Source organism: Nyctibius grandis, chromosome 8, assembly GCF_013368605.1.
Source record: "Nyctibius grandis isolate bNycGra1 chromosome 8, bNycGra1.pri, whole genome shotgun sequence".
Classification (NCBI taxonomy): Eukaryota; Metazoa; Chordata; class Aves; order Nyctibiiformes; family Nyctibiidae; genus Nyctibius; species Nyctibius grandis.
The window spans coordinates 19,585,606-19,601,202 of NC_090665.1; the positions used below are offsets into that span (position 1 = coordinate 19,585,606).

At 42.6% G+C, this 15,597-nt stretch overlaps 1 protein-coding gene across 1 annotated transcript; it reads left to right on the forward strand.

Annotated features, from left to right (window-relative positions):
- Window positions 1-229: 229 nt before the first annotated feature.
- Window positions 230-2,116, forward strand: SCG2 (secretogranin II). Its single transcript, XM_068406957.1, has one exon. It carries the CDS (start codon window positions 233-235, stop codon window positions 2,114-2,116), a length of 1,884 nt encoding a protein of 627 aa, XP_068263058.1. The 5' UTR covers window positions 230-232.
- Window positions 2,117-15,597: the final 13,481 nt, after the last annotated feature.

The following is a 15,597-nucleotide window of genomic DNA, read 5'->3' on the forward strand; positions in this document are numbered from 1 at the left end:
TAGGAAAGATTCAGAAAATATCAGATTTCCACCAAAATGTATGGCTTTCATGTATGAGTTATATGAGGTTTCCATACTTAATAAAAACGTGTAGTACTGGTGGTGCCCTTCGTGATAAGTTCCAGTTTAAAATAACAATCTCTGTTTTGCTTCTCAGTTTGGTAAGTCTGTCTCCATATGTTAATTGCTTCTTTTTTCTTCTTCTTCTTTATTTCAAGGAAATATTTTAAATATGGCAGAAACTAAAAACTTCCAGCTTGAAGCAGCCTGTGCTCTCACCTTTTTCTTTGTCATAATCTGTTGGGTTGATGCAGCCTCCTTCCAGCAGCATCAGCTGCTTCAGAAAGATCCAGACTATGTAATGAAAAACTTACAAAGGTTCCCAAATCCTGATATGATCAAAGCTTTGGAATACATAGAAGATCTTCGCAAGCAAACTAACAAGGGAGAAAGCAGCCCTGATTACAACTCTTATCAAAGTGTCCCGTATCTCTTGCAACAGAAAGAAAGCAAAGATCAGGTTCACCTACCAGATAATGTAAGGGATTCTTTGACTGAAGATGAGTCCCAATGGGTTAAGGTAATGTTGGAAGCCTTGCGGCAAGCTGAGAAAGAGTCAAAAGTTGGCCCAAAGGAGAATAAACCTTACGGTCTGAGTTCAGATAACAACTTTCCAGCTGGAGTAACTGATGATTACGAGGCTTATAAGTGGCCTGAGAGGTGGCAGAAATATCTCAAAATGCCACTTGGGCACTACGAAGAGAGTTCAAGAGACAGTCCTTTCAAGCGTACTAATGAAATAGTTGAAGAGCAATACACACCCCAAAGCCTTGCTACGTTGGAGTCTGTGTTTCAGGAGTTGGGGAAGATGGCAGGACCTAGTAACCACAAGAAAGAAAGGCTGGATGAGGACCAGAAACTGTATGCAGATGATGAAGATGATGTATATAAAGTGAATAACATTGCCTATGAAGATGTGGTTGGAGGAGAAGACTGGAATCCCATAGAGGAAAAAGTGGAAAGTCAAACCCAGGAAGAAATAAAAGATAGCAAAGAGGAAATTGATAAACATGAAGAGGAGATTGATGATGAAATGAAAAGATCAGGGAAACTCAGCTTCCTTGAAGATGAAATAAGAAAAGACAATAAAGACCAAACGTCAGAGGATGTTTCAAAGCTAATGAATTATTACCTCAAGAGGCTGATGGGCAGTGCTGCAAATAGGAAATTAAGGACTGGAGGAGAACTTGAGGAAAAAAGAGCACCCACATTTTTGGATAAGCAACTCGATCCTCAGTCTATAGCTCAGCTGATAGAAATCTCAAGGAATTTACAAATTCCTCCTGAGGATTTAATAGACATGTTGAAAGCTGGAGAAAAAAAGCAGCTTCAGAGTGAAAGGTTGGAAGCTGAGCAGGAAGCAGAATTCCCAGAAGACCTCGACGAGATCACTGAAACTAATCTAGGACAGAGCGATATATTTAAAAATAATGTAAACTCTAAAAATGGGTACATGAAGCAGCCTCTTAATGTTATTCCAGAAAATCTACCTGAAGACCTTAATATTGAAGATATTGTCAGTCTTCTGGGAACTGACAATTTAGCTAATCAGAATCCCTCCTACTTACTAAATCGTCTTAATCAAGAGAATGATTTGCCAAGACTGTCTTACATTCCCAGAAGATTGAAAGGACACCCATTTCCTCAAGGTGCCTGGATGAATGATTTGGAAAGGCGACAAATGGAGTATGAGAAACTGAACGAGAAGGATGAAGAACTGGCTGATTACTTGGCAAAGGTGTTGGCAAAATATCCTGAAGTTATCAATATGAACCAGATGAAACGAGTCCCAGTGCCAGCTTCTGAAAGCGACTTGCAGGAAGATGACCGGCTGGAGCAGGCCATCAGGGAGCACCTAAGCCAGCTGGGACCACAGGAGGTTGCAAAGTTGGCTTCACTCGGCAAAAGGCTTTCCCTGGCCGGGGAAACGGATGACACACAAAACAGGCAGTATCTGGATGAGGATATGCTAGCAAAGGTGCTAGAGTATCTAAACCAGGAGAAATCAGAGCTTGAAAGAGATCACATTAATAAACGGGCAATGGAAAATATGTAATTGTTCCCCAAATATTATCTCTCTTCAATGTGTTGACTTCTATCCCAATTCAGTTGTGATTTCTTCCCGCTCTCCCACTAAACAACCTATGGTAGACTGCTTACCATTGAACAGTCTGCGTATCTTTCTCAGAGCTGTTATATTGTTTATTGATATACTTATATATATGTTATAAATTATGGGGCAAACAACAAATTGCTTCGAGTGTTTTAAGAAACAATTTAATGAAACCAAGCAAAACTATAACATGTAAACAAATGACCTTTGCATTGTTAATAAAACATGATTAATGAAGAGTGACAATTATAATTTGAAATTTTTAAGATTAATTGGATTATTTTGTTACTGTCTGTAGTGTTTTTTGTGGAGTATCGAATAAAAAAATAAAGCATTATATATAGTTTTATTTAAAAGGCTTTTTCTATTCAGTGTTTTATTGTTGATGAATAAATTATTTCTGGACAAGAGACTGTGTTTCTTTGTGGCAGTTGATAAAGTCATAGTAATTTGAAACAGAAACATGTATGTTTTACATCTACAGACAATTCTTCTGAAGTCTATTACCTTACTGTAGAATAAGTTGGTAGCTTACACTTCTGTATTTTCTGGGCTGTAAGAACACCAACTGACATTATCTTTCAGGGCAGTGCGTACCTGAAGAGCTTGCTGAAGTCAACCAGGGCAGTAGCTGCATTACCTTTTTTGAAAATTCCCCCCCCCCCCCCCCAAATTAATGATTATGTATCTCTTGGCAGTGGGAGGAAGAGAAATGATCTGTCCAGCTAACGCAGACTCTGTGGTGAAGCACTAAAAAAAAATACAAAATCGGACCTTTGTATGTGGGTAGCAGCAGGTCTGGGAATCTCTGATGAAGCAGACGGGTTCCTCACCATCTATCACAATGGCTACCACAAAAAGAGACAGGCTCCAAGGCACGGCAAGCAGAGAACTCACCCTGTCGGTACCATCACTTTTTTGTTTAATAAAAATATTATTACCCATTTTGTGAAATAGCATGTATATGTGTATACATAATTATACACAGAACCTTCATTAGTCACTACATTGGCTGGACACTTGAAATGTCTCGACCTCCTGTTAAGAGCTGCAGTGGATGTTCTGGAAAAGCTACGGCTCTTTCACAGAACGAAATGTGCTTGTGTAATTCTGTGAGACAGACATGTTTTTCACTAGGCCAGCTCAGGCACAAGCACTTCCAGGATTATAGTTTAAAAGTGGTTTTCCCTGTGGTATTCTTCAGCAACTCATCTCTGCTGGGGCGGGGGGGGGGGGGCACGGGGAGATGATTTTTGGCGAGGCAATGTCTAATGAAGCAAAGTACAAAGGCTGCAGAAATAAGGCTTCATCTTCAGTGTCACTATTACCCTGAGCAATTGCAGACGATAGGCATTCAGAGTTCTTGCTTTGGGCACAGCAATATCCTTTAGTTTCCTGTTGCTTGGATGAGTCGAAACATTAAACACAGAGCTGAAAAAATACCAGAGTTAAATTCACTTTTTGCAAAGAACGACAAACCTGTTGCCATTGATATGCACTTGCTTGTGACACTGGTAACTTGGAATCACTATTTGATTCAAAACAAAATTGTGCTTTAAAAAAATAACAATATTTATGACCTTAATTCCTAATACTGTTATTCTCCTTGATCCTAATACTGCTCCAGCAATTCCGCAATTTTCTTTTGGCCAAATCAGTAACATTTAATACATAAATACATAATATGTAAAACTGAGGAAGAGTTATAAAACATAGACTCATAGAATACTTCAAGTTAGAAGGGGCCCATAAGGATCATCAAGTCCAACTCCCTGCTCCACACAGGACTAAACCATATGACTAAGGCGCATTGTCCAGGCAAGAGCACTGAGAGCTAAATGAATGGTGGTTGTTTTCAGTGAGCAAGTTTAACAATTTTATACTTGCTTTCCAAGGTCATATTTTAACAGGAGGCTGTATTTGTTGCCCTTATTCACACGCGCACACACACACACACACACACGGTGAGAAAGCCTGAGAGCTTCCTAAGGGACTTAGCTCAGAGTGTATTCGATGTTCTCTTCAAGTGGAAAACAAAACCAGCAGGCAGTGGGGTTTATGGTTTAAAGGGGTTTGGGTTTTTTAAAGTCAATGTAAAAGGCTGACTGCATCAAAACAATGATGTTTCTCCACAGGTATGTTCATATAGCATGTTGTTTTTATTCCTACCTCTTTAGCTGATCTCATTCTTTTCAGAAGAATGATTCCAGTGAGAGGACAGAGGTTCATGGGTCCCTGTTTCAGCCATTATTCCTTGAACATATACCAGGCAATAATATACCTAATTTACAAGGTGTGTGGACTTAGAAAAGACACTGCACAAAGGAAACATGGTCAAGCATGACTGGTCGTAGTTTTTAAGTTCCTTAGTTTCATTCCCCTCCTACCACAGCCCATAGCACTCCCTTCCCCTGGGCTGCCCAGGTTCCCGAGCTGACCAAAGCCCTGCGAGTTGCTTGACATAAACACATTTTCAGACACTGTGTAAAAGAAAAAAATAAGCTTTGGAAAATCCAAACCTTGGCACGAGGAACTACATCACTTTTTATAAGATCATCTCACTTAGAGGGTGTGCAAGCCGAAAGGGACTTAGTTTGTGGTTCATCTTCATAAATAAGAAAAGGGATGCTGAGCTTGAAATAACAGAATTGCACACTGTATAACAGAACTACGTGGAAGTTTCAAGCTGATTTCAAGCTAAAAAGTGACATCAATATCCTTTCCTCTTCTAGCCACAGAAAGCAGACAGCTAATCTCCCTGTGAAGTATTTTATTTGTAACAAACAAGTCTCCAACTCCATTTTGAAATGAAATGAAATGAGCAAATATTAAATAGGCAGCACCCTCTCTGTAGATAGGGCTGCTTCTTGCTATGTAACCGAAGCTCCTGAAGAAGAGCAGATAGTTCTACCTGAATCTGCAAGACAGCATTATCAAAATGCACATCACCACAGGAGATCTGCTCCATTAAGCCACTCCAGAGCAGCCCCCTGCAGAGAGGCTGTGGAGTGCTTAATTGTTCTTAATAGCCACAGCCGCTTCTGCTTTCATCTGTCTGTGTTTTATGTTTTCCTTATGAGTGTAGTGGGACAAACAGCCACGTTGTTAATAATGCACAGAGAGTATTTAATCCATAACGGATACACTATCAAGCTTATTATTATAATTATATGCAAAATAAAGTGACCACCCTGCAATTTTTACTCAGGCAAAGGAGGGAGTAGATTTTTAATTCTCCTTTTGTGCTATGATTTGACAGCGTCCCAGATACAGCTGGTTTGCACTCTCTGTTTATCAGTGGGTTTTGTCCAGCAAAGAAATATATTTCTGCTCACAACTTCCTCTTAAAACCTGCAGTAAGCTTCATTGTGTCCTCGTATTTAAGGTCCTCCCCAACAGGCAGATTGAACAGAAATTCTGCATTTGAATATAACAAGCTGCTGAACACCTTCCTCAAGACCCGAGGGAGTTCTTTGTACATATACCAGAATTCATTGTATTGGTATCCATAAGAGTTAATACCTTTTTGTTTTTTCATTAATTCACATGCTACTGCAAGTGTTTTGTTTACATCTTCATCTTGATGGCTCCATTAATTTGTCAGCTGAGGCTCTTAAACAAGAACATTTGTTGATTCAAAAATTAATGTAAGTGCATTACCTCATCTGAAGAAATTAGATTGTTGCAATTATTTTTTCCTGAAAGGGTATTTCCACACTGCAGTGGAAGGGGTTTGACTCACATACAATGTGACAGTTGTTAGTATTTCTCAAAGCACTTTACAAGATACCTTGTTTTGCAGGTGAAGTGGCGTGAGCCATCTATGATTTTCTTAACATGGCAAAGGGTGAGCCAAGGCTGGAACCCAGATGTCCTGAGCCGGGCTTTGCTTCACAGCTTTATTCTGCCATTCTTGCTGTTGCTAGCTAATGAGAAGACTCGTGACTCAAACCTGCTTCTCAGGGCAGACCTTACCCAAACCAATCTTCCATTACTTCAGGTCAAACATAGCATCGTGGGCCTGGAGGACTTCTGTGGACAACAGCCACATGCAGTGATGAGAGCCATGTGGGACCTGCGTTCCCTGGAGCATCCCTTACCTCCCCCCAAGATCCACAGCACCGGTCAGTTGTTATTTACTACATGTTGCATAAATCTATACAGACACAGCTGGACACCAGCTGCACTTTGCATTTGTTCAGCCACCCAAGCACCTCCAGAGAGGTTTATCTGAGCTGCAAGGATCTCCAGTTAGCAGCAGCAGGCAGGTGCAGAGCCTCTAGTGCATAAAGTGGAAAGGAGAAGCCCTGAATCAGAGCTGATTATCTGAAGAGCCACGTTATTCCTGACTTTTGGGTCATTTGAAAACATTTGAGATCGTTAATAATTCATTTGCAGATCTTGCAGAGCTCTAAATGTGGCTGATTAAATGCATTTGACGTTTCTCTTGAGAGAGGCTGTTATTCCAGGAAACCACTCAGTATCTGCAAATGTCTTGGAATTAGCATACTCAAAATTACAGGTTCACTTACAATGTTTTCCCCTTCTAAAGAAAGAAAAGCGACCTCTGATTCCAAATGTAATGTACACTGGCGAATAACTATAGTACAATTATTTTAAATTCACCACAACCATTCAGCAGATCTGCTATGGAACGACTAACAGTCCAACGCAGAGAGCTCTGCCTTCCTCTGTTAGGACAAAAACCTGCAGACAATGAGCCATGCAGGTCCTTGCGCCTGGAGAGGAGAGCTAGAAAATGGTTGTTTGGCAGCTTCCCAGCTTCTACAATTGCTGCTCCGTGTTATGCTTCCCAAAAACCTTCCTGGCATCTGCCTAAAAATAGAGCCCCTGGCTTTATCCTGGCAGAAAAGCCAGCCTCTGACGGGGCGACTCGGTGGGAGTGCCACAGAGCAGCCAAGTTCTCTGGGTCAGATGAGTAGGATCCAGGACAGGGTCTAAAAGAAATAATGAGCTTCATACCACCTTTGTGGCTCCAAATTATGTCACCAAATTTGAGTCCACCAGATTTGTTTGGCTTCATGCTTAAGTTAGAGTAAATCTCTTCTGGTGTAGCTGTGGGGTGCATTTTGTACCACTCCATTTAAATGCTTAAATGAGAACTAAGCATTTATGCAAATTTGAGCATGTATTTTTCAAGTGGGTGACCCACATCAGGGCAGTTCTCCTACTACCCTGCTTACTGCAGTCACCCCACTGGGGCGTCTCATCTACCGGAGATGGTGGGATCCACTCCTGCCAGAACTTTGCTCAGGGTCACCTTGGGAAAGCTGTTTTGGGTTATTTTCCTCTTGCCTAATCTCATGCCAACACACAGAAGAGGAGGCACACTGCACCTGTCTGTTGAGATCTCTAGGTGAAACACATGGTCTGTCTTTATTGTCTATTAAAACTCTTTCCAAAACCGTACTTCCTTTAAATGGATCTTTTTTCCAGCTCAAATTTTAGATTCCATTTAGGTTCACATTGTAAATCTGTTGTCCCTAAATGCAAAAAGAGACCTCCCATCCCCACTCTTCTCTCTCCTCTTTGACCTGAGAGAAAGTGTTAGACTGTTTTGATGAGATATAACAAGTGATTTCTGCAAGCAGATTTTCTACCATGGCTGTGTGTTTTGCCACCTGCTAATAAATGGCATAGCAGAGCAACAAACCACTTAGACACTACCAGTGCTTGTACTCCTGGTATTAAGCATGTAAGAGCCAGGCCAGGAACACTATGTACAGACATGGAAAAGACAAAAATAAAGATAAATCATTAAAGGGGATAAACCTAACATTCCTTGCTTGTCAGTCATGTGGCACAACAAGGGGAGATGTGTTAAATCCCTACAAGTCAGTTTTGGGATGCAAATGTAACCTGTCAGGAAAACTGTTTTCCGCAAGGTTAAATTTACTCAGATCCAACATAAAATCAATTGATTTTCTTCTTACAAACATGAGTGCAACAAGGTAGAGACTTTGCACTAGTGACTAGCACGCTGAAGGAGACTAAGAAGAAAATTAAATCTGAAAAATCTACTTGCATATAAGTCTGCAACCACCATAATATTCCACCAGTTAATTTAGACAACAGAAATGTTGTTACTGTACAAACTCACAAGTCCTTTAGTCTCACCCATGGCCCTGGACTTTGCTTTCTAGGAGCAATAGTCAGGTCGAACTTTGTTTACACGTGTTTTTGGCTTTCTAATTTCTATTTAAAACCATCCAGCCTCCCCTGGCCCCCTCCTCACCAGAGTGCATGGTCTGAAGCTGGTGCCACCACAGTCACAGAAACCTTTAGGGATGGCTGGGGCACAGTGACCGCTTTAATGCCACAAGGTTCTGCCTTCTGCACTTTTGAGCCTCCCCCTTGCAACAAAGGAGTTGTTTCATCCAAAGGACCTTCAACTGCTGGGAAGAGCTCATGGATATTTTTATTCCAGAAAAAAATCCCTGTTGAAAATGCCATAACTATGAACAATTAAAAAAAAATTAAAGGAAATTTATCCACTTTATAATGCCTTTCTTACTTGTTACAAAAATACAAGTTTTTGTTTTAGTCTTATGCTGTTTCTGCTCTGCCAGAGTCAGCACATTGTGCTTTGCTGATCCTACGCAAGAGTTCAAAGCTGCTGGCTGCTTCCCAATTTGGCAACACCTTTTACATCAGTCTTATTTATATCTGACACAATGCAGGTAGGCCTAACAACTTCACGTAATTCTGTATAGCGCTATGTGTTTCTATGCCAGTAAATTTTGTGATGTCCCACGTAACGAGGCCGTATTTAAGCTGAAGATCATCCCCAGCCCAGAGAAGATGCGGGGGCAGGAATCGGAAACCCAGGCTCCACCACAGACAGACCAATGTTCAGTGCTATCTTTGCAGCCCCATCTTCCCCTCCCTAGTGTGGGGAAAATCAGGAACACCAGTATAAATAATTTGAGACACACCGACAAGCATATAGCTAAAACATATAGTTTAACACGTAGTTAAAAAACATCACTTCACATGGGGAGCCACACAGCAAGTCTGATTTTCTTCAGCGTTGCTTTGGCCATTAAGTTCCTTTAAGGTTAGCTTAACATGCCCTCCGTGGAGCTGATCGCTGCTTCATGCATAGATGGCCACATCAGACTCCAAATCTCTCGGCTCCAAACTAAGATGCTATTTATGGATTCCCCTTAGCCCTCCCCGCCTGCCTTCAAACAGGCTGAAGTATCAACTCGGAAAATACAAAACTCTGTTCGAGCACAGAGAAGAGAACGGAGGGGATGTTAAGTAGTTTGCACATTAAAAATATGCTAAGATGAATTGTGGCAGGCAGACTGAGTCCCTAAGGAAAAATATTTTGACAGCAGCCTTCCAAGAAAATTCTGAAGTGCCATCAATATAATCAATACTGTGCTCAAACACCTTTTCCCATCCACCCAATCTACAAGTAGACTACCAGAAAATCAGATTAGCTTTATGTCATTAACCCTGCTAAAGGCACCATTTACATTTTTAACTCAATACTGGATGCTCACCAAAGTGCTCTCCAAAACCAGGTGATGAATGAGGCTGGGGAGCCCTCCCATCCCTATCACTTGGCTACCATCACCTGCCCCAGAAAAGATCAATGGTAACTGGCAGCCTGACCATGCCGCACACTGATGGAGCTGTCTGGGGGAACTGGACTGTTGGCTGCCTGCGGATCAGCAGGAGTGCCGAGGGACCCAGTCCTTCTGGGCAACCTCAGGCGTTGGGGAGCCTTCTATCTCTGAGCTGACACCTCGGCGGTTACTTTTTTGGCTAACTCATTCATTAATCATTTCCTTTTCTTCCATTTACCGTCCTCCTGGCTCAGTTCAGTGCATGACTCAGTAAGCCTGGCTTGATCATCTTCATCATAAATTCTGAGTCTATTTCATTGCTGATAAAGCTCTTGCTGACCAGCTCCTACAGCTAAAATATCCAGAACAGAAAAAAAAAAGTGGGACTTCACCTTTAGATTGTGAATATTTTTTACAACTAACTCCTGTGCTACAGCACCTTTCCAAAGAAGCAGCCAAAAGAAGCAGCAGCCTATTTTATAAATATATAAAGGATGTGACCTTTTAAAAAATACATACTTTACATATCAAACTGCAAAGATAGAGTAGAACTTCATTATTTTACACCAAGACTGTTGGGACATTTGCCTTTTTCCTAATGAAATGACTTTGCCTTGCAGCTCACCTTTTATAGCGCACACTTTTCTGCCTGTGCAATTCATTATCCAGTACTTGATCTCCTCAATAATTTAATGCTTAGGAAATGAATTTTTTAATGGTCTTCTTGATGAACATGTGTTTTGTGGCACCTGAAAATAGATGTGCTATAATTCTAAGCTAGTTGAACATTTTACCTATTGAGTCATACATTTCAGTGACTGTGGCTGCCTATGTATTGAGATGGAAAAATAATTTAAACAGTCATTTGCCTGACAAGATATGATTATTTGTCCTCTTACATATCCTATGATTACAAAGTTGGATTTATAGCTTACACTCTTACTTTACGTCTTCCAAAAGCCAAGGAATGAGGAATGCATTGCTTTATCAATTCTTGGTGGGTGAGCACAGGAATTGTAGCGTGTGTGTATATACACACATATGTTATAAAAAGGCTGTTGGGGTATACAAAACAGCTTTAGTTAAGCTGTTGCTACAGACAGTAAAAAAAAAAAAAGATGGAAAGTGAGCAAGCGAGCCCCTGCTTGATATTCATGGGATAGGAATGAGGCATGAGGGAACCTGGTCTGGCATCAGGTCTGACTTGGGCAGCAGGAGATGGGTCTTCAGCTTGACTTTCTCACAAGGAAGGCACCAGCCCTGGCTAATCAGTGCTTCCACTACTTATGCAGGTTTCTGTTGAAAGAAACTGCAGCCACGGATACCGTTCTCCTGAAAGTATTATGACCCTTGGATATGGAAAATAATTTGGCTGTCTAAAACTGGGCATCCACATTAAAACAGCTCATCTTTTGAAGTCACTATGTCTTGGCAAATCTAAGAAAATGTTGAAACCATTGGGCTTTGCACTGTCCTTTCCTTATAAATAGACACACTGTGTACTGGGGTAATTTACTGCAGCTCTGCTGCCTTCATTGAGCACAGAGCACACTGAGCCATCTTAACAAATATTTACATAGCGCCAAATTATCCCACAGGTCCATTTGTGTTTCAGCATGTGATAAATGCATGTGCATCCAGCACCTCCGGTAAGCATCAGTCCCTGCCTGGGACAGCTCACATCCTCCCCGTGCCCCAGCAAGCAGCAGACAGTAGATGACCAGCATGGCGTGGGGACATGGCTGTGACAGGAGCACACTTCCCTTACCCAAATAAGAAAGCCAAAGGAGAAAATGTCTGCAGCCTCTGTGAAAAGACCAGACGCAGTGCTGTTTCACAGAGGACACCCTAGGAACATGCTCGTGTGCCTCCTCGAAACCCATCAATGCACTTCATTAAGTGTTTATGCACCTTGCGTGAACAGGTAGGGCCCAACTCTCCCATCTCCTGTGGGCCCCATGCTGTTCCTGCTGAAGCCCATGGGAGCTGGGTTACCTCGGGACAAGCCTGGGCTCTTAGTTTGGGAGCCTCACCCTTGGGTGCAGTGCAGATGGGGAGAGCTCCCGGGAGACAAGAGTCACTTCCAGCCGTGGTGGCAAAGCTCCCCACACCCTTCCCTGGCATGGGTCAGTGCCCCTGCACCGGCCCTGAAAGGTTTCTGTCTTCGTCAGCCTGATTAGCTTTGTGACTACCCAAGTCTGGGGAAAATAGAAGGTAGTGGCTGGGGCCACTTAAGGACAGATTTGCTTATAGCCAATCTACGTTACACTTTCCCCAACACTTATATGAACTAAAACATAAACAAAGTCACTCCAATTGAAAAAAACCCAAACCCTTCATTTCACAAAACACGAATTTTTATACAGATCTTGAAGTTGTGTTTAAAGCTCTCCTATAAAAATGAAGTACAAGCTGAAGATAAGAAACATCTCAAAATGAAGTATATTCTTTTCTGAAAATTCCCTTTCTGCTTAGCTTCTGAGGGTTTTTTTCCTTTTCAGGAATCTGCAGACTGCTTTACTCAAAGGGGACTTTCATTTTTCAGGAAAAGTAATATCTTGTTTCAAGAAAAGAAAAGATCATCCACCTCTTTTAACCTGGGAAGCAGAAAACAGGATCTTCTTTCCAGGTGTTTCTGTGGCCAAGAGCATCCATAACACGGTTTCTGCATTCTTTCTTGCAAGAGAATTATTGAAGAATTAAATATCATACAAATGTGTTGAGACAGCACGACAGCCCAAAACAAAATACTCTACATCAAAAGTGAAGCACCCTCCCCTTCAAGAAAGTATTGTGATTCCAGAAAAGTCTGTCAGGGATAATTAATGGTTACAGCATATAGCAGCCATAGCTCTGTTCCTCAGAACAAGCCAGCTTGCTTTCTTCACTTGTGATTTGAAATTTGATGTAATTTTCAATTTTGCAATGTTGGGAGAGCAGTTCAGCTGACTTTTAAAGTTCATTTCAAGAATACAGTCAATTTAGCAAGTAATTCGCAGGGACCATCCCTCTGCAGTGTTTTTTTCTGCCCATTGCAGAAAGCACAAAGAGAAGAGGAAGGCAGACAGCGGCATTAGCAACCTCTCATAATCCGCTCTAACACAAAATGTGATTGTAAGTGGATATATTAAAGTGCTGAGATGCCAGTTAGCTACTTCAATGCAAATTATTCTTTTATTTATAGGGTGGTTCTTCCTTAGACCTGAAATTGCTGTAGCTCTGATGCTAGCACCGAGTCATGAGATAAATGAATCACAAAGCCAGATCACTGCATCTGCAGAGAATGTTATGTTCTTGAGTCTAACCTGACGCTACAGCACTTGCGGGAGATCTACGCCTGTGTGCACACATCTGTCAGATGAAGCAACTCCCAAGGGACGTTTTGGTGAAGCATCTCCTGTGTGCCCACAGGGCTGGAGGGCAGGGGGCTGTGCGGGAGAATAACAGAGTTTTAATAGCTAGTGCTCTTGTGTGTGTGGCGATGATGTAACATGGTATGTTCCCCAGTTTAAGCCAGTCAGGATTAGGAGAAGCCCTCTTACAAATGCAGACCAGCCATAACAGCTGAAAGCAAGGCTCCCCAGGCCTGCCTGGGAGGTGCTTGTTGCTCCCCATTTGCCAAATACCCATTTGTCCAGACAGGCCGTGGTCCTGCTTCGCTGTAGCAACATGCTGCCCTTTTCCCCGTTACATTCCCAGTACACCTACGGTGCATCGAGACGAGCACAACAAGAGCCATGAACCCACCCGTTCTACACTTCGCCTGCCTGCGCCGCACACCTGTGCCTCTGGCTGCCTCCGTCGCCTGGGTGCACCCGCCTTCAGGAAGGAGAATGAACTAGGGATGTTAAAACACTTAGGAAAGCATTTAGGAAATAGATTTCATTACAGTATACGCAAACTCCATTTGAAGCTTGAGCACACAAGACTATTTATGAGAGGAATTTTACTACTGGAGATAATGAGGTAGTTTTCACCACAGTGTAAATCTGCTGGCTGCTTGTAGACGCTCGTGGACTGCCAGAGTACAGATCATCGCTACTGAGTGCTCTGCTAGTAGTGTAAACAGGGATGACATTTAGAGTATTGTTTAACTGAGGGAGGAGATTTAAGTCAATTCTACGGTATTATCTAATGGGGAGTAAACCTCTGCAGATCATACATCACAACTCTGGCAGCAGTCTGTAATGTCTTTAAGCTACATCCTTAAATTTTGAATAATGCCTATTAAAAAAATCATAACTCTTAGTTGTGGTAAGCATCTCTAGGTGAAGACATTGTCAGAACAATTAGAGCCTAGATCACGAATGCAGTATCTGTCCTCATCCTGTGAACAGTTTGTAGCATCAGTGCACCCGTTATAATGGTTTATTGCACCTCTTCAAACCAACATGCTGCAAAGTGCTTCCCACCAACGATTTTTCCACTTAGGAAGAGAGTTAAGCCCCTTCCAAGTCTACAGCTGAGCATCTGAGAGTATGAGAAATGAGTAGGATGTGCATTTTAAGAAAGTCCTTTGTAACTTTGAGAAAATTATTTTCTCTAGGCAAAGATTTACTTACTTTATAGCAAGGTAACTTACTTTTAGACAATGTGATATGAACGCAATGTCTGAAAGTACCTGAAAGGAGGTTGTAGCGAGGAAGGTGTTAGTCTCTTCTCCCAGGTAACAAGTGACAGGACGAGAGGAAATGGCCTCAAGTTGTGCCAGGGGATGTTTAGATTATCAGGAAATATTTCTTCACCGAAATGGTTGTCAAGCAGTAGAACAGGCTGCCCAGGGAAGTGGTGGAGTCACCATCCCTGGAGGGATTTAAAAAACAAGTAGATGTGGTGCTTAGAGATATTGTTTAGTGGTGGCCTTGGTAGTGTTAGGTTAATGGTTGGACTTGATGATCTTAAATGTCCTTTTCAACCAAAACGGTTCTATGATCTCCTTTCTGTCCCTGTAGCCAAGAGGAAGCCCTCAGCCTGGTGTCCCTGAACCCACGCTCGTGTCTGTGCATTTATTTCCACAGCAGTGCAAGATGTGTGTGAAAGAAAGCCTCTGAGCAGTACCAGTTTGTTGACAATTTACCAAAGGCCAGTTAGTTCAGCTTTCAAGTTAAAGTGCAAACAACTCTCACTCTGGTGAAGTGCATCATGGTGCATCTATCCTTAAATTTCAGTGAGAGCAGGAACACTGGGCACCCTTTTGTACCAGCTCATGCTGGTCCAGCACCTCTCCCTGCGAGGCCAGGTAGCACAGAGGCAGAGCCAGCCTCCGTCCAGCTGCCCACCCGCAGAGCCTGTGAAAGCAGCACGGAAGAGAGCGAGATGAAGGCTGGTTAGGTGGAGAGGCATCTCCAGCAAAGCAGCGTTACTGAAGAGTGTGCGGGGGCTGAGCTAGGTCCACAGTATGGTGGTGAGACCACGGGGGTGGGACACTGGAGGGAGTCAGGCCTCTAAACCCAAACATGCAATCTGGCAGCACGGGGCAGGGACACCGGCGTGGTGGGGCAGGACCAAGGGCTCAACTACAGGGATGTTTCTTCTTGCAGAGAGCGCAAGGGACTTGCAGGCCACAGTGGTGGGTGGGAAAAATACCGTGGCTCTGCTTACCCCTGCCTCCCTCCATCCCATGGCCGGGGGAGCTGGAGGGCAGACACAGCAGTGGTGCCGGTGTTTCTCTCATCACATGGACTGAAAATAACAGCTGACCTTAATGCAGGCTTTTTCTCTAACCACTTTTCTTCTAATCAGCTGCATAAAGGCCAACCACCATCCGTGCATCACAGAGCAAGACAGAAACACTGAACAGAACTGCCAGGTCACTTATTTAACCTC